The following is a 22400-nucleotide window of genomic DNA, read 5'->3' on the forward strand; positions in this document are numbered from 1 at the left end:
TTGTATCAGAATCTGAAAAACAAAGCATGTTCTGGTCTCAGCTGGAATTTTACATCTATAAATGTCATCTACGTCAGTGCTTCTCAAGCTATCTGATGTGGGGGACCGGCATTTTCTTTTTCCAATGTGCGCGCAGACCGGCAGCTGATGGCTAGCCGGACCCGCACCGGTCCGCGGATCACCACTTTGAGCAGCACTGATCTACGTCACAGTTTGAATACAACAATAAAACGGCAAATGCTGTAACTCTTACAGCTACAGCAACCATGAAGTCAGATGACTAGATACTCTGTTTTGGATGCAGAGTTTTGCTTATTAAGGTCTCGCCAAGCATCCCACTAACATTTATTATGACATGAAGCTTTCTTTTCAGCCATCAGTGTGTCAGCTTCACATAGCTGGGTGATTCCTCAAGATGGTAAGTTGCTCTCTTGAGATATCTGAGCATCTCTCTTGCTTATTACACAAGCACAAAATCAGGGCCTGACTGTGCTGCCCTTACAGATATGAACAGGTTCATTATTCAGTAAGGAACCTCACTGTTACCCTATCTCTTTCTCTCTGCTCTAACTTGAATGAACTGAGCTTGGGGATGAGAAGTAACAGAGCAGTTAACCACTCTAAGAGCCATCATGTAGGTGAAGCATTGGCTGGTTAAGAGTATAAGAACATAAGAATGGCCCTCTTGATCAGACCAAAGATCCATCTAGCCCGTATCCTGTCTTCCGACAGTGGCCAATGCCAGGTGCCCCAGAGGGAATGAACAGAACAGGTAATCATCAAGTGATCCATCTCCTGTCGCTCATTCCCAGCTTCTGGCAAAAGCCAGCTTCTGGTTCAGACAGATCAAAGAAACACTTTGCCAAGCACACTTTTTTCCCTCTTTGATATGCCTCTCCAGTTGTAGGAAATATCTGCAGCAGGCTACAATAGACACTTACCTGTCTAAGCAGTGTTTGGCGGTAAGAACCCACTGTGGGGCTATCAGAGTGCCACCACAAAAGTGCATGTTGAAACTGGAATAGAGAGGAAAGGCATGAGATTAGTTTGAGAATGTGAAGTTAATTCTCCACTATCACAGCAATGCACAGTGAGGACTACTAGTAAACCATCAACTTCACTTATTCAGGAGCTTTTAGGATTCCCAGATTTTATTCTACAGATCATGAGAAAGAAAATACTGATTTTCATCAAGAGCTGAGGTTTGGTTGGCTCAAAACATGAGAAAAGATAGTTGACACCTCTCTTGAATTTTCAAAGATTGTCCCAATTTCAACAGGAGGGTTCTGTGTTCAGAAGTATAATCAATATTATGACATATCTTAACCAGGGCTGTCAAGCGATTACAAAAATTCATCGCTATTAACCATGTGATTAAAAAGATTGATTGCATGATTAATCGTGTTGTTAAACAATAATGGAATACCATTTATTTACATATTTTTGGATATTTTCTACATTTTCAAATATATTGATTTCAGTTACAACACAGAATACAAAGTGTATATTGCTTACTTTATATTTATTTTTATTACAAATATTTGCACTGTAAAAAACAAAAGAAATAGTATTTTTCAATTCATGTCATACAAGTATTGTAGTGAAATCTCTCTATCATGAAAGTTGAACTTACAAATGTAGAATTATGTACACAAAATAACTGCATTGAAAAATAAAACAATGTAAAACTTTAGAGCCTACAAGTCCACTCAGTCCTGCTTCAGACAATCACTCAGAAAAACAAACTTGGTTACAATTTGCAGGAGATAATGCTGCCTGCTTCTTGTTTACAATGTCACCTGAAAGTGAGAACCAGCGTTTGCATGGCACTCTTGTAGCAGGCATTGCAAGATATTTACATGCCAGATGCGCTAAAGATTCATATGTCTCTTCATCTTCAACCACCACTCCATAGGACATGCGTCCAAACTGATAATGGGTTCTGCTCGATAATGATCCAAAGCAGAGCGGACTGATGCATGTTTAGTTTCATCATCTGAGTCAGATGCCACCAGCAGAAGGTTGATTTTCTTTTTTGGTGGTTCAGGCTCTGTAGTTTCCGCATCTGAGTTTTGCCCTTTTAAGACTTCTGCAAACATGCTCCACATCTTGTCCCTCTCAGATTTTGGACCGCATTTTTGATTCTTAAACCTTGGGTCAAGTGCTGCAGCTATTTTTAGAAATCTCACATTGGCATCTTCTTTGCGTTTTGTCAAATCTGTTGTGAAAGTGTTCTTAAAACAAACATGTGCTGGGTCATCATCCGAGACGTCTATAACATGAAATATATGCAGAATGTGGGTAAAACAGAGCAGGAGAAATACAATTCTCCCTCAAGGAGTTCAGTCACAAATGTAATTAGCGCATTATTTTTTAACGAGCATCATCCGTATGGAAGCATGTCCTCTGGAATGGTGGCTGAAGCATGATGGGGCATACAAATATTTAGCATATCTAGCACGTAAATACCTTTCAATGCCAGCTATAAAAGTGCCATGCGAATGCCTGTTCTCACTTTCAGGTGACATTGTAAATAAGAAGCAGGCAGCAGTATCTCCTGTAAATGTAAACAGACTTGTTTGTCTTAGCGATTGGCTGAACAAGAAGTAGGACTGAGTGGACTTGTAGGCTCTAAAGTTTTACATTGTTTTGTTTTTGACAGCAGTTATGGAAGAAAAAAAATCTACATTTGTAAGTTGCACTTTCATGATAAAGAGATTGCACTACAGTACTTGTATGAGGTGAATTGAAAGATACTATTTCTTTTATCATTTTTACAGTGCAAATATTTGTAATAAAAATAATAATATAAAGTGAGCACTATGCACTTTGTATTCTGTGTTGTAATAGAAATCAATATATTTGAAAATGTAGAAAAACATCTGAAAATATTTAATAAATTTCAATTGGTATTCTATTGTTTAACAGTGCGATTAGTCGTGATCAATTTTTTTAATCACAATTAATTTTTTTGAGTTAATCGCGTGAGTTAACTGCGATTAATTGACAGCCCTAATCTTAACCATTTGCTTTGTGGTGTCCTACTGGACAAATTTCAAAAGCTTGCAACGCTGCATAGCTGTGAGTAGGTAGGCATATATCACTGATGCCAAGGTATACAATTTTCATTGTCTTGAGGACATTATTTTTTATGGTGACCAGCAGATTTTTGTGAGCATTTTCATCAGGCCTTTTCTTAGCACTGCTAGATCTCTATAACTAACCACAACCAATATGACACTGAAAATGTTCGGTCCTGGAGATTATGGCTTTGATACAGCTCTGATCACAGTCAATGGAAGTATTGCCTTTGGCTCCAGTGGAAACAGGACTGGATCCCATATAAGCAGGGATGACAGAAAACCATCTGTACAAATTTTAAATTGCTGGCTCCACCCCGGGTCTAAATCCCCATGGCATGGATACAAATAACTCCCGTTGCGTTCAATGGGAATTATTTGTTTCCTATGTCACTAAAATTAAAGCACATTTTGGACGAGTAGTTCAAATCGGCCCTATGTAAATGTTTAGGACAAAAATGGGAGGGGTTCTAGTTAACTACATTACATTTACTAGCTTGGGACAATCTTGTCAAGAGGAAAAAATGTTGTGCAATATATTTTGTTGAAAAGATTTATTTTAGAGGCATTTCAGTTTGGGGGCATTTTTAGGGAGAGATCAAGACTACTCTCCAGAAGGCGTCAGCTCCACATAGAGAAACATGAAGAGTGAAGTCCTTTCTGTAAAGTTGTTGCTGAGGTGCCCCATGTAGTGAGGTGCTTTCTAAGTTGTAATGCAATGTGGAATAGTTATACCTTGTCCTGAGACTGATTTGCCAGGGCCAAGAGTGTGGATTTGAAACACACCCGCCCACAATCCTTGTAGGGCACAGCTTTGGAGCGGTCTTGGCTTTTCCACACTCATATTCGGGAGGAGCTAAAGAATGAAATGAAGTCAACCTGAAGAATTTTTAAGCAGCTGTCATACCATCCACAATACATTTAAATAAATGGGGAGAGGAAGGTTATCTTTACACCTTCTCTGGTTTGTCACTCTTTATGAAGCAATTACACAGCAAAAACTGCATAAACTTTGTTAGGTTATTCTGATCTGGAACAGTTAATAATGTCTGTGACCAAAATATTGCTTTCAAGATGACAACACATTGATTTACATGGCAAAGAGTTTACAGATGTATTGGATATCAGCGAGTCAGAAACAAAAACGGGGCTAAAATTACAGTAAGGGGAAAAGAACAAAAGAAAAAAAAGAAAACACATTCCCCAAATTGCCTCAGTAAGTACCCTTACATCTCTGACCGAGTACAGCAACCCTACAAGCCATATCTTCTGACTGTATTTAAACTAATCTGGAGCAATGGTAAATGAAGTTCAGTCACTGTCTCTGTGTTCCCTGCCAAAAGAGCTGTCCCTCTTTAAAAGTGTTAGGGAAATCCAGGACCATCCTCTCCACCAGGGTCTGATCTAGGCATAATGGTGGGCATCTTATGGCTGTCTCCCTGGATCACTTGCTACCAGCACCCTCTCTTCTCATAGGGTAAAGTAAAGAACTGAAAATAAAAATAAAGATTCTGACCTTCACAGTTTCACCAGTCCTTTCTTTGCAGGAATGGTCAGGCCACAGTAGCTCATTGGGAGTGCAGTTTACTTCCACTGTCTGCCTGCCATTCAGCTGCTCTCTTTAACCTCCTCCTCCAGCCTTTGCAGGTGGGGTGGGGTGAGGCCGCCTGGGCCCAGAGCAGCTCCTTAACCCCTTCTTCTCTAGTGTGGAGTTTGTATACCCCAACAAGTGACCCACCACAATAAAGCCAGTGGGGTTGGTTTACAGTTGTGGTGTGTGTATCTTGCAGAATCCCTTACTCTGCTTACCTGCTCTGTTCTGGGGTTTGGTCAGGGATACTCACCAAAGGACAAGCATCATGTGTCCATCTTACAAAAATACAGAGTGGAGAAATTATATAATTTCTTAGGGCAGGGATTGTCTCTTTGTTTTATGCTTGTACAGTGCTTAACACAGTGGGCCGTGGCTTCTAGATGCTTCCATAGTACAACAACACATAATTAATTAATTAACTGACAGGCAATCCAGCTCCTGGCCATAGGCGGCATTTTCAAGCCCTTTTGTGTGCACATTAGGCACAGTGTAACATATTTGCATATACTTTATTTAATTTTTTTAAAGGTTTCAGCTAGTCTGGCTATTTTTAGGGCGAGATCTCTCAAAACCACCTTTTATTAGTTACTGTTTCAAATAAGTTGTTCTGGGAAAAATGTTTGTGGTCCATGTAATATTTGCCATTACAGGCAAACCAGAGTGCTCATGTTTTTCCGAACTTTCAAAATCCTTTTCCAGAGAGCTAAAAAGTTGGAGCTACATCTTGACTTCCATATGCACTCAGACCTCCTATTTCATTCAGTGGGTCCTAGGGTTTTGATTTGCACACAATGTTTTGGATATGAATGATTAACCGTTGCAACATAAATAAATAAAATCTTTAGAAAGCATGTAGTGGGGATAGTCTCATTTCAGGTCACTGTTGTTGTGGTTATTTATTTGTATTGCGGTATGGCCTACCGGCCACTACCTCATTGTGCTAGGCACTGTACATACATAAAAAAATGCCAGCCCCTACCCCAAATAGCTTACAATGTAACTGTAAGACAAAAGACAACCAGTAGATACAACAAACGTGGGGGTGGAGAGCACAAGGTGAGAGTGAGATGATTATGATCAGTGTGGCAAGCAGCAGTCACAGCCCACCCGCTGCCTGAGTTTTGTCAGACGCATGCATGCAGCTCCTGTTCATGTGTCCCAGAAGCTAGAATATGAGCCTTGCTCTTTAAATTCAATAAAAAGCTTGGAGTAAAACATGCATCCCTCAACACTTTCCCTTTATTGACCCCCAAATGCCTTTCTTTTTAAGTAAACAAATTAAATATTTAGGGCCAGATTCACTCCCCAGCTAGCATGAAGAGCATTTTGCCAGGGAAGGGCAGATTTATTTGTATGTCTCGGACTGCATCCCTCCAGCAGAGGATCCCAGAGAGATACACTAAGTAAGCGTATCTCTAGGTCAGCCTGGCTCAGCCTTCTCCTGCATCTGTCCCACCCAATAGCACTGAGAACAACCTGCAGATTTAGGGCCTGATCCAAAACCCACTGTAGCCAATTGGAAGACTCCCATTCAATTCAATGGGCTTGGGACCAGGCCCATACTCTGGGGTGGGGTTTAGTTACAACCATGAATAAGAATCTCTGTGTAGAGTTTGCCTAAGATGTTTAAGAGTGACTAGTGATGTCAGGTGCTTCAGTTTTTGGATGACCACCTCCAGCAATGACAAACAGCATATTCTGTCGGGATCAGACAATCTTGTAGAGATTACACCCAACTTTTTTACCTAAACTTTAGCTGATTATTACCAGCAGATGCTGTTGTCAGTTACATGGAGCTATAATTTGAAATATAAAGCTATTGTTAAAGCCTGTCTTTTCCACTCAGATTGAAAAATAAAATTACCCATTGCAAGTGTCATAAAAACATTTTCAAAAGCATAAATGGGGGAGACAAGACTCTTTAAAGAATAATTACGGCACTCGGTGATTTCACAGTATTCCCAGGCTTTCCTTGGGTCTGTCGTATAGCACCAAGGACCATTAATATCTCCGTCAGGATTCCTGCAATACTGTAATAAATACAGAAATGAACAAACAAACAGTAAAGCCCTGAATATTAAGAAGGGAATTAAAAAGTCAATTGATTTATGCTTTTATAATAATATAAAACTAAACGTTGGATTTTTCCCCCCAGACAATATTTCACTGTTTTGTTGATAATCATTTATTCTCATTGCAATAAAATCCTTTGTTTTCTTTTTCTCAAAACGGTTCGATGAATTAAGTGAAATGTCATGAAAATAAAACTGACACAACTTTCTTCAACCAGGCAAGTCACAAGTAGCAGAGCCAGCCTGAATCTCTGATTGATCCTATGGACTCAAGAGTACAACAAACATAAGATGGGATTTTCCTAGAGCGCTCAGTGCTGGCCTAACTCTATTCCCACTGAAGTCAGAGTGATTAAGCCAATGCTAAGCATATTGCCAAAGCCCACTTTGTTTTCAAGATCTTGAGGAGATGCCAAAGAGCATCTTTCCGAGGTTTGCAAAGGACCCCGTATGTCATGGGGCCAGGCAGCTACAGTGGAAGCTTCTCCTACATAGCTTGCCAATGCACATCAATCCCAACCTGCTTAAATACCGCAGTGCTAAGAAATGTCTAAATGTTTCCTCCCCTCTCCACCATTTGTCTCAGTTGTGAGCTGCCCCCTGAGAAGACTGCCAAATATGCTGAATTTTCTTGTGGGTTTTTTGGTCAATAAACATACCCAGTGGAACAGGATGAGGCCACCAATATCATTAGCATATGTTTATTTACACAGGCTTTTCCCTGAGTTAATACTTAGGAGGGAGGGAATTGCTTTGCATGTGGGGTGGGAGCTAGGGTCTTTTCTATTGGGAAGAAGAAGACAAGGTCAACAAGGATGACAAGAAGAAGGTCAAGGAAAGTGTGGGCCCCTCAGTGAATAAGGGAGGCAACCTAGTGACAGAGGATGTGGAAAAAGCGAATGTACTCAATGCTTTTTTTTGCCTCTGACTTCATGAACAGGGTCAGCTCCAAGACTACTACACTGGGAAGCACAGTATGGGGAGGAGGTGACCAGCCCTTGGTGGAGAAAGAAGTGGTTCAGGGCTATTTAGAAAAGCTGGATGAGCGCTGCATCTGAGGGTGCTAAAGGAGTTGGCTGATGTGATTGCAGAGCCATTGGCCATTACCTTTGAAAACTCATGGCGATCGGGGGAAGTCCCGGACGACTGGAAAAAGGCTAATGTAGTGCCCATCTATAAAAAAGGAAAGAAGGAGGATCCTGGGAACTACAGGCCAGTCAGCCTCACCTTAGTCCCTGGAAAAATTATGGAGCAGGTCCTCAAGGAATCAATTCTGAAGCACTTAGAGGAGAGGAAAGTGATCAGGAACAATCAGCATGGATTCACCAAGGGCAAGTCATCCCTGACTAACCTAATTGCCTTCTATGATGAGATAACTGGCTCTGTGGATGAGGGGAAAGCAGTGGACATGTTATTCCTTGACTTTAGCAAAGTTTTTGATACGGTCTCCCACAGTGTTCTTGCCAGCAAGTTAAAGAAGTATGGGCTGGATGAATGGGACTATAAGGTGGATAGAAAGCTGGCTAGATCGTCGGGCTCAACGGATAGTGATCAATGGCTCCATGTCTAGCTGACAGCCAGTATCAAGAGGAGTGCTCCAAGGGTCAGTCCTCGGGCCAGTTTTGTTCAATATCTTCATTAATGATCTGGAGGATGGCATGGATTGCACCCTCAGCAAGTTTGCAGATGACACTAAACTGGGAGGAGTGGTACATATGCTGGAGGGTAGGGATAGGATACAGAGGGCCCTAGAGAAATTAGAGGATTGGGCCAAAAGAAATCTGATGAGGTTCAACAAGGACAAGTGCAGAGTCCTGCACTTAGGACGGAAGAATCCCATGCACTGCTACAGACTGGGGACCAAATGGCTAGGCAGCAGTTCTGCAGAAAAGGACCTAGGGCTCACAGTGGACGAGAAGCTGGATATGAGTCAACAGTGTGCCCTTGTTGCCAAGAAGGCTAACGGCATTTGGGGCTATATAAGTAGGAGCATTGCCAGGTGATCGAGGGACATGATCATTCCCCTCTATTCGGCGTTGGTGAGACCTCATCTGGAGTACTGTGTCCAGTTTTGGACCCCACACTCCAAGAAGGATGTGGAAAAATTGGAAAGAGTCCAGTGGAGGGCAACAAAAATGATTAGGGGGCTGGAGCACATGAGTTATGAGGAGAGGCTGAGGGAACTGGGATTATTTAGTCTGCAGAAGAGAAGAATGAGGGGGGATTTGATAGCTGCTTTCAACTACCTAAAAGAGAGTTCCAAAGAGGATGGATTTAGACTGTTCTCAGTGGTACCAGAGGACAGAAGGAGGAGTAATGGTCTCAAGTTGCAGTGGAGGAGGTTTAGGTTGGATATTAAGAAAAACTTTTTCACTAGGAGGGTGGTAAAGCACTGGAATGGGTTACCTAGGGAGGTTGTGGAATCTCCTTCCTTAGAGGTTTTTAAGGTCAGGCTTGAGAAAGCCCTGGCTGGGATGATTTAGTTGGGGATTGGTCCTGCTTTGAGCAGGGACTTGGACTAGATGATCTCCGGAGGTCCCTCCCAACCCTGATATTCTATGATTCTATGAAGGTGCTGTGGTGTAAGATGTAATTGATTTTATCTGCACTCAGAATTTTATCTCAATGCATTTTATCATTTTAAAAAAGAACTATGTCAAACAGGCTCTTGCCCCAATTTCAGCCGAGTGCATTAACCAGCTGTGCCACTTAGCCACATCTTAGGGGCAAATCCTTCTCCCGGGGCTCAATCTGAAATTCTGGGCCAGGTGCTGGAGATTTGTGCAGGTGGTAGGAAGGGGAATGAATCTTCCTCCAACGAATCTCCCTCCAAGAAATGACCACAGCATAGCCCATGTGATTCCCTCTCTGAGGAATACACATTTTATATCATATTAGTGAATTATGTTTGGATGCATCCGTTAACCTTTCCCAAAATCAACCCCCACTCAAGTGCAAAGGACAGTTCTGATAAATACGCCCTAATTTCAGTTCATGAAAGAAAAGCACTTATGTTGTTAGATTACAAACATAACAAAAACAAACAAACAGGGCCTGATCCTGCAAAAGCATACTCATGCAAGTAGACTTTACTGGTACTTGCAGGTCCATTAATGTCAAGGGGACTATCAAAGCTGCCAAGATTTGGGTTTCTCCAGGTGCATCATTTCTCATGGATGAACGAGAGTGCAGAATTCCATCTCCAAAGGTTCCAAAATCAGGAGATTTCTTTTAAAAGGTATTGTTGTCAGTTTTTAGAGTAACAGCCGTGTTAGTCTGTGTTCGCAAAAAGAAAAGGCGTACTTGTGGCACCTTAGAGACTAACCAATTTATTTGAGCATAAGCTTTCATGAGCTACAGCTCACTTCATCGGATGCATACTGTGGAAACTGCAGAAGACATTATATACACAGAGACCATGAAACAATACCTCCTCCCACCCCACTCTCCTGCTGGTAATAGCTTATCTAAAGTGATCACTCTCCTTACAATGTGTATGATAAACAAGGCATGAAAAACCTCCTAAGCTTATCTTTACCAGCTTAGGTCAAAACTTCCCCAAGGTACAAAATATTCCACCCTTTGTCCTTGGATTGGCCGCTACCACCACCAAACAAATACTGGTTACTGGGGAAGAGCTGTTTGGAAATGTCTTTCCCCCCAAATACTTCCCAACACTTGCACCCCCCCTTTCCTGGGAAATGTTGGATAAAAAGCCTCACCAATTTGCATAGGTGACCACAGACCCAAACCCTTGGATCTGAGAACAATGAAAAAGCATTCAGTTTTCTTACAAGAAGACTTTTAATAGAAATAGAAGTAAATAGAAGTAAAGAAATCACCTCTGTAAAATCAGGATGGTAGATACCTTACAGGGTAATTAGATTCAAAACATAGAGAATCCCTCTAGGCAAAAACTTAAGTTACAAAAAAGATTCACAGACAGAAATAGTTATTCTATTCAGCACAATTCTTTTCTCAGCCATTTAAAGAAATCATAATCTAACACGTACCTAGCTAGATTACTTACTAAAAGTTCTAAGACTCCATTCCTGGTCTATCCCCAGCAGAAACAGCACATAGACAGACAGAGACCCTTTGTTTCTCTCCCTCCTCCCAGCTTTTGAAAGTATCTTGTCTCCTCATTGGTCATTTTGGTCAGGTGCCAGCGAGGTTACCTTTAGCTTCTTAACCCTTTTCAGGTGAGAGGAGTTTTTCCTCTGGCCAGGAGGGATTTTAAAGGGGTTTACCCTTCCCTTTATATTTATGACACGCCCCCCAAATCTCAGCTAGGGTGAAACACTGGCTGGGATTTCTTCCTGGAGCTCTAGGAAAAACAGAGTTAATAAGACACATGCATCTCTAAATATACTACCAAGTACATAAAGACTAACAATATTTTCTACATCTCAAGGATGATTTTAACCAGTTGATTCTGGGAAACTTTCACGGGAGAGTGCATCAGCCACTTTGTTAGAAGCTCCTGAGATGTGTTGGATGTCGAAATCAAAATCTTGGAGAGCTAAACTCCACCGAAGAAGTTTTTTGCTATTTTCTTTGATGGTGTGAAGCCACTTCAGTGCAGCATGGTCGGTTTGCAGGTGGAAACACCGTCCCCAAACATATGGGCGTAGCTTTTCCAGAGCGTAGACAATGGCGTAACATTCTTTTTCAGTGACTGACCAGTTGCTTTCCCTCTCAGACAGTTTTTTGCTGAGAAACACTACAGGGTGGAATTCTTGATCAGGTCCTTTCTGCATTAAAGCTGCTCCCACACCACGCTCGGACGGCTTTACAGAATTAATATGGTACACCTTAGGCTTTCGGTTGGAGGTGGGGAATGCTATGAGATAATTAACAGCTCCCAGGCGCTCCTGGACCGTGAATCGCCCTTCCCACGATGCTTCCATTTTATGGGCCTGGAGCGCCTTTAAGACCATGACCTGGTCCCCTACTTTGAAGGAACGCTCTCTGGCATGTTTATCATACCAGGCTTTTTCCTCTTTTTGAGCATCCTGTAAGTTTTCTTTAGCAAGGGCTAAAGAGGTTCGGAGGGTGTTTTGTAGGTTGGTTACAAAGTCCAGAATGTTAGTTCCTGGAGAATGTGTAAATCCCTCCCATTGCTGCTTCACCAACTGCAATGGCCCCTTAACCTCACGGCCATATACAAGTTCAAATGGGGAAAACCCTAAACTGGGGTGTGATACAGCTCTGTAGGCAAAAAGCAACTGCTGCAATGCTAGGTCCCAATCATTGGAGTGCTCACTTACGAATTTACGTATCATGGCCCCCAAAGTTCCATTAAACTTCTCCACCGTGCCATTTGTTTGATGGTGGTAAGGAGTGGCAACCAAGTGATTTACCCCATGAGCTTCCCAAAGGTTTTCCATAGTTCCTGCCAGGAAATTAGTCCCTGCATCTGTGAGGATGTCGGAGGGCCAACCTACCCTGGAAAAAATGTCTGCTAGTGCCTGGCACACACTTTTAGCCCTGGTGTTGCTTAGAGCTACTGCTTCCGGCCATCGGGTGGCAAAATCCATGAAAGTCAGTATGTACTGCTTTCCTCTGGGTGTCTTTTTCGGAAAAGGACCCAGAATAGCCACAGCTACTCGCTGAAATGGAACTTCAATGATGGGGAGTGGCTGGAGAGGGGCTTTGACCTGGTCTTGGGGTTTTCCCACTCTTTGGCACACCTCACAAGACAGGACATAGGTAGAAACATCCTTGCCCATTCCCTCCCAGTGGAATGACCCCCCCAAATGGTCTTTGGTCCTGTTCACCTCAGCATGGCCACTAGGGTGATCATGGGCTAAGCTCAAGAGCTTGGCCTGGTATTTAGTTGGAACTACCAACTGTCTCTGAGGATGCCAGTCTTCCTGGTGCCCACCAGAAAGAGTTTCCTTGTATAAAAGTCCTCTTTCTACAACAAACCTGGATCGATTAGAAGAGCTGAGAGACGGTGGGTTGCTCCGTGCCGCTGTCCAAGCTCTCTGGAGGCTTTCATCTGCTTCCTGTTCAGTCTGGAACTGTTCCCTTGATGTTGGAGACATCAGTTCCTCATGGGATTGTGGACCTAGGCTTGGTCCCTCTGGAAGCGATGTAGGGGATGGGACTGTTTCCGTTGACTGTGAACCACTCTCCGCTGGTACACTATGTTGGGATTCAGGCTCTGGCTGAGCCTCTTGTATAGGGTTATGGGCTGCTGCCAGTTCAGGTTCGGTGGGGCCCTTTGGTGTTGAGGTTGCAAGTACTGGATTCAGTGCTGGCAATGGGTCTGGTGTTGGTTGTTCAGCTGGTTCCGGGTCTGGGATTGGTTCCATCTGGGTCTCTGGGACTGGATCCTCTACTGCTGTTGCAGACATTGGCCTGGGGTCTGGGTCCATCACCTCTGACCGGGTCCTGATAGAAGTTTCCGGAACAGAGCTAGGCCTCACGGCTTGTTTAGCCTGGCTGCAGGTGACCGTTCCCACCCTCTTGGCCTGCTTCACATGATTGGCCAAGTCTTCCCCCAACAGCATGGGGATGGAATAATCATCATAGACTGCAAAAGTCCACGTTCCTGACCAGCCCTTGTACTGGACAGGCAACTTGGCTGTAGGCAAATTGAAAGAGTTGGACTTGAAGGGTTGAATCGTCACTTGGATCTCTGGGTTGATTAAATTGGGGTCCACTAAGGAAGCATGGATAGCTGACACTTGTGCTCCGGTGTCCCTCCACGCGGTGACCTTCTTCCCGCCCACACTCACAGTTTCCCTCCGCTCCAAGGGTATCTGGGAGGTATCTGGGCCTGTGGACCTCTGGTGTGATTCCGGTGCAATGAACTGTAATCTGTTGGGGTTCTTGGGGCAGTTGGCCTTTACATGCCCCAGCTCATTACATTTAAAACATCGTCCAGCTGACGGGTCACTGGGGCGAGGTGGGTTGCTGGAGAACGGGGTGGTGGGACGATAAGGGGTCTGGAGGGTTCTTTGGGAGGTAGGTGGGGCCTTGGGCGGCCCCCGGTAATAGGGTGTGGTCTGGGGTTGTCCCTTCTGCTCTCCGCTCCAACTGCGACCAGTTTTCTTCTTCTCTGCCACCTCCACCCATCTGGCTCCAATCTCTCCTGCCTCGATTACAGTTTTGGGCTTCCCATCTAGGATGTATCTTTCTATTTCCTCAGGAACCTCCTCTAAGAATTGTTCCATTTGCATTAGGAAGGGCAAATTTACTGGAGATTCAACACTTGCTCCTGATATCCAGGCATCCCAATGTTTCACAATGTGGTAGGCATGTCGGGTAAATGACACGTCTGGTTTCCACCTTAGGGGTCTGAACCTCCGACGAGATTGCTCGGGTGTTATCCCCATTCCGACTCTCGCCTCGGATTTAAACAGTTCATACTTGTTCATGTGTTCTTTAGGCATTTCAGCTGCCACCTCAGCTAAGGGTCCACTGAGCTGCGGCCTCAGCTCTACCATGTATTGGTCAGTAGATATGTTGTACCCAAGGCAGGCCCTTTCGAAGTTTTCTAGGAAGGCCTCAGTATCATCGCCTGCCTTGTAGGTGGGGAACTTTCTGGGATGGGAAGTGGTACTTGGAGAAGGATTGCTAGGGTTTGTTGGGATATTCTGCTGAGCCTTTATCTTCTCTATCTCCTCCACATACTTCCTCTCTTTTTCCTTCTCCTCCAGTTCTTTGTCCCTTGCTTCCATAGCTCTCCCTGAGCAGCCGCTTGGTGTTGTTCTGCCTCTTTCGCTGCCTCTTTCGCTGCCTCCCTTTCTTGTTCCTTCTCCTCCTTCTTCAGCCACATGAGTTCTATCTGTCTTTCATGTTCCCTTTGTCTTTCCTCAGCCTGAAATCTGGCTAATTCCAGCTTCTGTCGAGCCATGGATTTTGTCATTCTAACCTCTCTGTTTTTAACTAACTTTACACCCGAGGTTTAGAAATAAACAAACAAAACTTGGCTGTAAAATTTTCCTGTGCTGGAATAGAATACCTATTCTTTGATAGTGATTGTCAGCCTACAGAAAAAGACAATTCCCTTGTCTCTGCTCTGGGCCCAAATCAAAGCAAAAAACCTCCAACTACTTGGAAACCTGCTTACCAGCAGCCCAAAGGAAAAAAAAATTTCCTTTTTAAATTTGTGCTCCTTGTAAAAAATCAAAATCCAAAAAAAAAAATCCCTGCCACTTTTGTCTCCAGGCAAATGGGTAGAACACCCCCCCCCCCCATTTACTTTTAGGGAAAAAAAAAAACTCTGGGTTGGAAGACTGTGAATTTCCCTGCAGGAGTTAAGTACCCTGCCTCCAGGCAAAGAAAACCTGCAATTCACAAAGATAATCCCCTTTTGTCTCTGCTTGGCCACAAAGCAGAGAAAAAACAAGCTGCTTTCAGTTTCAGCTGCTTTCTGGACTTCCTTTCCAAAGGAAAAAAAATTTCCTTTTTAAAATCTGTATTTCTAGTTCAAAAAATCTCAACTGGATCTCAAAATGATTTCAGGTAAATCCCACCACTATGCCACCATGTCAAGGTTCCTTCCCCACTCTGAACGCTAGGGTACAGATGTGGGGACCTGCATGAAAAACCTCCTAAGCTTATCTTTACCAGCTTAGGTCAAAACTTCCCCAAGGTACAAAATATTCCACCCTTTGTCCTTGGATTGGCCGCTACCACCACCAAACAAATACTGGTTACTGGGGAAGAGCTGTCTGGAAACGTCTTTCCCCCCCAAAATACTTCCCAAAACCTTGCCCCCCACTTCCTGGACAAGGTTTGGTAAAAAGCCTCACCAATTTGCCTAGGTGACTACAGACCCAGACCCTTGGATCTTAAGAACAATGAACAATCCTCCCAACACTTGCACCCCCCCTTTCCGATGAAGTGAGCTGTAGCTCACGAAAGTTTATGCTCAGATAAATTGGTTAGTCTCTAAGGTGCCACAAGTACTCCTTTTCTTTTCGTGAATACAGACTAACACGGCTGTTACTCTGAAACCTATGATAATCAAGGTGGGCCATTTCCAGCACAAATCCAGGTTTTCTCACCCTCCGCCCCCCCCCCCCCCCACAAACTCACTCTCCTGCTGGTAATAGCCCATCCAAAGTGACCACTCTCTTTACAATGTGTATGAAAAACAAGGTGGGCCATTTCCAGCACAAGGTGGGCCATTTCCAGTTTTCTCACCTGGATTTGTGCTGGAAATGGCCCACGTTGTTTTTCATACACATTGTAAGGAGAGTGGTCACTTTGGATAAGCTATTACCAGCAGGAGAGTGAGTTTGTGTGTGTAGTTTTTGGAAAAAAAAAGGGGGGGGGTGAGAAAACCTGGATTTGTGCTGGAAATGGCCCACCTTGATTATCATACACATTGTAAAGAGAGTGGTCACTTTGGATGGGCTATTACCAGCAGGAGAGTGAGTTTGTGTATGGGGGGGGGCGGAGGGTGAGAAAACCTGGATTTGTGCTGGAAATGGCCCAACTTGATTATCATACACATTGTAAGGAGAGTGATCACTTTAGATAAGCTATTACCAGCAGGAGAGTGGGGTGGGAGGAGGTATTGTTTCATGGTCTCTGTGTATATAATGTCTTCTGCAGTTTCCACAGTATGCATCCGATGAAGTGAGCTGTAGCTCACGAAAGCTTATGCTCAAATAAATTGGTTAGTCTCTAAGGTGCCACAAGTACTCCTTTTCTTTTTGTTGTCAGTGTTTCTTTTGAATTCTGAACTTCCCCCTGGATATGTGCCAGTTAAAATGTTGCCAGCTCTCCCACAGGGACTGTCCATAAATTACATAACACATTAGAGGATGGGTTGGTCCTCAGTTGTCATGTTTGTTTCGGTGTTCCGTGGGGTTGTGGGTCTTGAAAAAATCTCCAAACAACGTGTTACGTAATTTATAGGCAGCCCCAAATGTGCAGAGCACAGTGAGCTGGCCCCAGCTGCAGGAGTTCTCGCAGGCTGGAATCTCTACACCCTCAAGCAGCTTCTTCCTGGATGCCAACATTCTAACTCTCTACCCCACCAGCTCAGCAATTACTTAGGCACCTCCTAATCCCCACATCAGTTTTGCTGCCATACAGCCCCACATCTGCCCAAAGCCCAATAAATTATGCACCCCCAGCCCTCCACATCGCCCCCTCACATCTCAGAGCACCTCTGCTTCTCCTGCAGCTCCACAGGTTCTTCATCCCCCCCTTCCCATACGAGGTGTTGAAGGGTGCAGAGGGGAAGGGGGAGGAAGAGAGCAGATGGACCCATTGCTCCCAGGATGGAAGGAGGAGGAGGGAGCAGAGCCATCCTGAGCTCTGCTGGGCTTTTTCTGCTCTCTCCTCCTGTGAAAATGGTGTCAGCTACTCCTTTTGTCCTCTTGGTTTACCCCAAAACTTTCCTCAGCTCCTATGGGAAGGGAGAGCACAGCCCTGCTCCACCACAGGAGGCAGGGAAGTGGGGCAGGCAGCCAATCAGAGGGAGTTTATTCCCCAGTGGGGTTTGGAGGCTGGAGTTTCTCACATCATTGGGAGCCTGGTTCCAGCGGAGGCCAAAACCACATTACTGAGGATGACATTGGGGGAATTGGCGATGCTAAGAGTGCACCCCATCTCCCACATACACCCTGCCTCAAGCCATGGCAGGGATAGGATATGGAACCACACAAAACTCAGCAGCTGTTGGGTACAGGGGGGAGTGTCAGGGTAGCTAGAGGCGCGCTGGGGTAGGAGAGTGTCTGTGTCCTGGGATGGGTCATAGATGCTGTCTAGAGGGGTGTTTGAGGAGTGTGCTGTGGCTGGAGAAGCCTGGAGCCAATCTTGTGTCCTCCCCTTCTGTCCCTGCTGCTGCTGCTACCACAAACTGCTCCTTCCAGCAGGGGAGGCTACCTGCAGATATGTTTACTTGAATAAGAGATTTACATGATCGGGTTCATAGTTTGTCCTGAGAAAAGTAAAGTAAAGTAAGAAGAGTTCTTCAGTGATCCACAAACATGGCAGAGCGGAAAGAATGACTGCTCAATGGCAGGAAGTATTGTCAGAACTGCTGCTTACGTTTTTCTCCAGCCCTGCCCGTGGATGAGTCACTGGCGTGAAATACTCATGTCTGTGAGGTTTCTGAGAATTCCATTCTTGACAAGTCTTGCCACTTGCGGTGGTTGTTATTGTGCCACGATAGTCTTTACCATTGCCAAGTACACAGTCTGCAACCAGGAGAGAAAATAAGAGGGTGATTCTTTGCTGTGTATCACTGGGCCAAATTCAGAGGTTATGTACTTTTGGTACTTACATGCCCTGTGGTGTAGCAGAAAAATAAACTAGCAGGATGGTATAAGAACGTATAAGATAGCGTAGGCTAGGATTATTGCTGGAGATGGGCAAAATACTGATAATGAAAATGTTGTTTGTTTTTTGTCAAAATGTGTGTTGGGAATTCACAAAACGTGTGAATTTAGAGCAATTTTATGAAATTCCAATTTTATTTCATAAAATGTCAGGCTAAATATCTTCTACAATCGGATCGGGAAAAAACAATTGAAAAAGCTCCCATTACACCAAGTTCCTTCCTTGGTTGGTGTCACCAGGGCTTTCCCAGCAGAGCTGCAGGTTTCAGAGTTAACAATTAATGAAGATGAATGGGGCAGTTCCAACTTCTGAGCAACGGTTTCAGGCTCTCTAAAAACTTACACAGACATCATGCATCACTTCAAGATGTGGCCCCAGTGTAACCTTTTCCTGGCAGCCTTTAGTGTTAGAATATTTTTTAAAGAAAAGGTTAGATACAGATGACCGCACATGAATCTAAGAGCCAGGGCCTCAGGCATGTGTCTGAAGTACCAATGCGTAAAGGCTTGATGCTGCAAGTTGTTAAGCGTTGGCTTCAATGGGACTGTTCACATGCTTAAAGTTAAGTACGTACTTAAGCATTCTGATGGATGGAAGCCATATTAAACGCTATAAGTCTTTTACATAATGATTATATTTTGCTGGTTACCTGTTTGGGTGGGTGTCGTTGTATGAAGGGTTGATGCCATCGTTGTCCGAGGGGGCTTTGGTAAAGACAATTGTACATTGCCACACCGCCTCAGATTGCAGTATTCCCATCTCACAGTAGGATCAATGGTGTAACACCAGGGGCTTCTATCACCATCTGGGTTTCTGCAATAGTTCTGCTTCAAGTCCCTAGAAATGTAAACACAGTGTGTTCTTATTCATGCTACGGCACTGAAAGAGTTTACGGGAACCTCCTATAAAAACACGGTATGCATGTAGACACTAAAGAAATTGTGTATTGTGATACAGCAGGGCCAGGGAGTAGTGGGAGAGGGGAAATATATAAGCCCTAGGTTAATTAAGGCATGGTTCCCTGTAGACTAGGGAGGGTTGCTACAGGTTAATTGGAGCACCTGTAGTAAATTAAGGCCCTGTCAGGAACCTAATAAACCCCCCTGCTTCAGGCAGTCCGGGGGTATGAGGAAGGAGAGAGGACTGGAGTTTGGAGGTGTGTTGCTGAGATTTGAAAGACTAGCGAACTGAAGGAAGGGAGACCCTGCCTCAGCATGGCAGGAAGACTCCCTCCCCAACGTCAAGGACGGAGAGTAACCCTACACAAGGGGGAAGAGGGTAAGAAACCTGCAGGGGTTGACAAGGGCTGGGGCTCAGAGTGAGGAGCAAACCCAGACCCCTCCCCTGCTTCCCTCCTCTACCACCTTCCTGGGCCACCAACAGGGCCCTTGGTGCCCCAAGAGCAGGGGCAAGGGGTAGCGTCTTAGCCCCCTGCCAAGAAAAGCATGGGACCTACCATACCAACATTGGCCATTTTGTCACAATATATTTATTTAACATAGATAGCAGAAATTCTATTGCCACCATGTCAAAAGAAAACATCCTTTATGGCTATTATATCAGCAGAGGGCTGAAGTTCATATTGACATCATAACTGGTAACAATCCTTTTTTATGCATGAGGAAACATAAAACAACATTTGCAGAATTTAAGCCAAAAGCTATACCAATATCATGATTTGCTGAGTAATGACTGGTGTCATAATATTATTTTTAATAAAAGACAAATAACTGTATACAATAGTAGAAAATTAATGGGCGATATTGTAGAAAATGTGGATTCCACAGTATTAGGCTTCCACCGCAATTTTGACAGCAGGAGCCCCACCATGCATGGCGCTGACAACAGGAGCCCTGGCTGCCCCAGCCCACTCTCAGCCGTGGGCCCGCTGCTCTCAGCTCCGGGCGGCTGACAGTGGAAAATCACAGAAAAGAAATAATGGACTTTATTACCACAAATAATAAGGTCCATTATTACTGGTCTGCAATTTTTCCACGGCTTGCCTGCAACTCTGCCACAACTTTTTGACAATCATCCTGCAGTTCAAGTAGGGCCTTAGTAATTACGTATTAATAAATATTCAAACAGATCCAGAGCTTTTGGTGGCAGGGTGGGGAGGAGGGGAGAGGATGGGCGGGGTTGCTTTTAGAAATCAAAATGAAGGATTTTTTGAAATAAAAATAAGAAAATACCAGGCCCTTCCCTCTAAGTTCTTATGGTCTAAGGTTCAGCAAACATTTTTGCATGTGAATAACTTTATGTGTAAGAATAGTCCCACTGAATTTATTGGGACAACTCCCATGCATATGGGTTTGCAATGCTGGGGCATAAAATAGAGACACATAAAGAACATGAAGGAGGATGAAATGGATATGAAAAAGAGGGATGGGGGTTTGATGAAAAGAATGTGGGCCATATAATATGTCGTTTGCTCGTCATATAAATACTGGTACATTTAATCAGAGACTGAGGTGTGGCAAGAGAGGAGAAGCAGATAGCAGAGAAGTGGAGAAAAGGAGGACTTGTGGCACCTTAGAGACTAACCCATTTATTAGAGCAGAGAAATGGAGGACACTGCGGAAAGTAAGGCCACAGAAGTGGATATTGAGCAGATATTTAAAAGTGGAGAAGGGAGATGCGTGGCTCACAGGAAAAAAGGGTGCACTTCCAGGCACAGGCAGCAGCATGAAAAATGGCACAAGACGCCAGACTTGGAGGAGGAGGCAAAAGGAGCAGCCAGTTGGTCAAGGTGCAGATGACAAAGTGGTTGCAACAGATGAGATGACATGTAAGCAGGGTTTCAGCTAGGAGTTACATTGAAAGAGACAGGGACTCCAGGAAAGGCCTTGAGAAGACAACAACATGGTTAGAGAGCTGTGACAGGATGATTATTTAAGCTTCTGTATTTTGGACAGACTAAAGAAGGCAGAAGTGAGTATTAAGAAGCCCAGTGAGTTGCTATTTACATTGATTCCCACCACCCCTCATTTCAATTTGTCAATCCAAGATGGGTTTCCTCGTTATTTATTTACTATGCATAAGAGAGACCAGCATATTTTTAAATGCCTATACGCAAATGCAAGGAATATGGGGAATAAACAGAATAACTGAATCATAGAATCATAGAATATCAGGGTTGGAAGGGACCTCAGGAGGTCATCTAGTCCAACCCCCTGCTCAAAAGCAGGACCCATACCCAATTAAATCATCCCAGCCAGGACTTTGTCAAGCCTGACCTTAAAAACTTCTAAGGAAGGAGATTCCACCACCTCCCTAGGCAACGCATTCCAGTGTTTCACCACCCTCCTAGTGAAAAAGTTTTTCTTAATATCCAACCTAAACCTCCCCCACTGCAACTTGAGACCATTACTCCTTGTCCTGTCCTCTTCCACCACTGAGAATAGTCTAGAACCATCCTCTCTGGAACCACCTCTCAGGTAGTTGAAAGCAGTTATCAAATCCCCCCTCATTCTTCTCTTCTGCAGGCTAAACAATCCCAGTTCCCTCAGCCTCTCCTCATAAGTCATCTGTTCCAGACCCCTAATCATTTTTGTTGCCCTTCGCTGGACTCTTTCCAATTTATCCACATCCTTCTTGGAGTGTGGGGCCCAAAACTGGACACAGTACTCCAGATGAGGCCTCACCAATGTCGAATAGAGGGGGACGATCACGTCCCTCGATCTGCTCGCTATGCCCCTACTTATACATCCCAAAATGCCATTGGCCTTCTTGGCAACAAGGGCACACTGCTGACTCATATCCAGCTTCTCGTCCACTGTCACCTCTAGGTCCTTCTCTGCAGAACTGCTGCCTAGCCATTCGGTCCCTAGTCTGTAGCTGTGCATTGGGTTCTTCCGTCCTAAGTGCAGGACCCTGCACTTATCCTTATTGAACCTCATCAGATTTCTTTTGGCCCAATCCTCCAATTTGTCTAGGTCCCTCTGTATCCTATCCCTGCCCTCCAGCGTATCTACCACTCCTCCCAGTTTAGTATCATCCGCAAATTTACTGAGAGTGCAATCCACACCATCCTCCAGATCATTTATGAAGATATTGAACAAAACCGGCCCCAGGACGGACCCCTGGGGCACTCCACTTGACACCGGCTGCCAACTAGACATGGAGCCATTGATCACTACCCGTTGAGCCTGACAATCTAGCCAACTTTCTACCCACCTTATAGTGCATTCATCCAGCCCATACTTCTTTAACTTGCTGACAAGAAGTGTTAGTACATAAAGTAAATTATTACTTAACTGGCAACACAGAGATTTTGTGGCACAAGTCTCATGACTGGAATATTTGTATAGAGGGGTATAGCTTATTCAAGAAGGGAAGCCA

The 22400-nt window shown here is 44.2% G+C and overlaps 1 protein-coding gene across 1 annotated transcript in view; it reads right to left on the minus strand.

Moving 5' to 3' along the window:
- PLG (plasminogen) overlaps positions 1-22400 on the minus strand; it is a 69789-nt gene that overhangs the window by 11199 nt on the left and 36190 nt on the right. The window contains exons 11-15 of the mRNA XM_075126847.1: positions 18709-18896; positions 17769-17917; positions 6611-6704; positions 3816-3936; positions 942-1016 (exon numbers count right to left, since the gene is read on the minus strand). Of these exons, the coding sequence (XP_074982948.1) occupies positions 942-1016; positions 3816-3936; positions 6611-6704; positions 17769-17917; positions 18709-18896 (627 nt within the window). The remainder of the gene's footprint in view (positions 1-941; positions 1017-3815; positions 3937-6610; positions 6705-17768; positions 17918-18708; positions 18897-22400) is intronic.

The sequence above is a fragment of the Caretta caretta genome, chromosome 3, assembly GCF_965140235.1.
Source record: "Caretta caretta isolate rCarCar2 chromosome 3, rCarCar1.hap1, whole genome shotgun sequence".
In the NCBI taxonomy this organism is placed as follows: Eukaryota; Metazoa; Chordata; order Testudines; family Cheloniidae; genus Caretta; species Caretta caretta.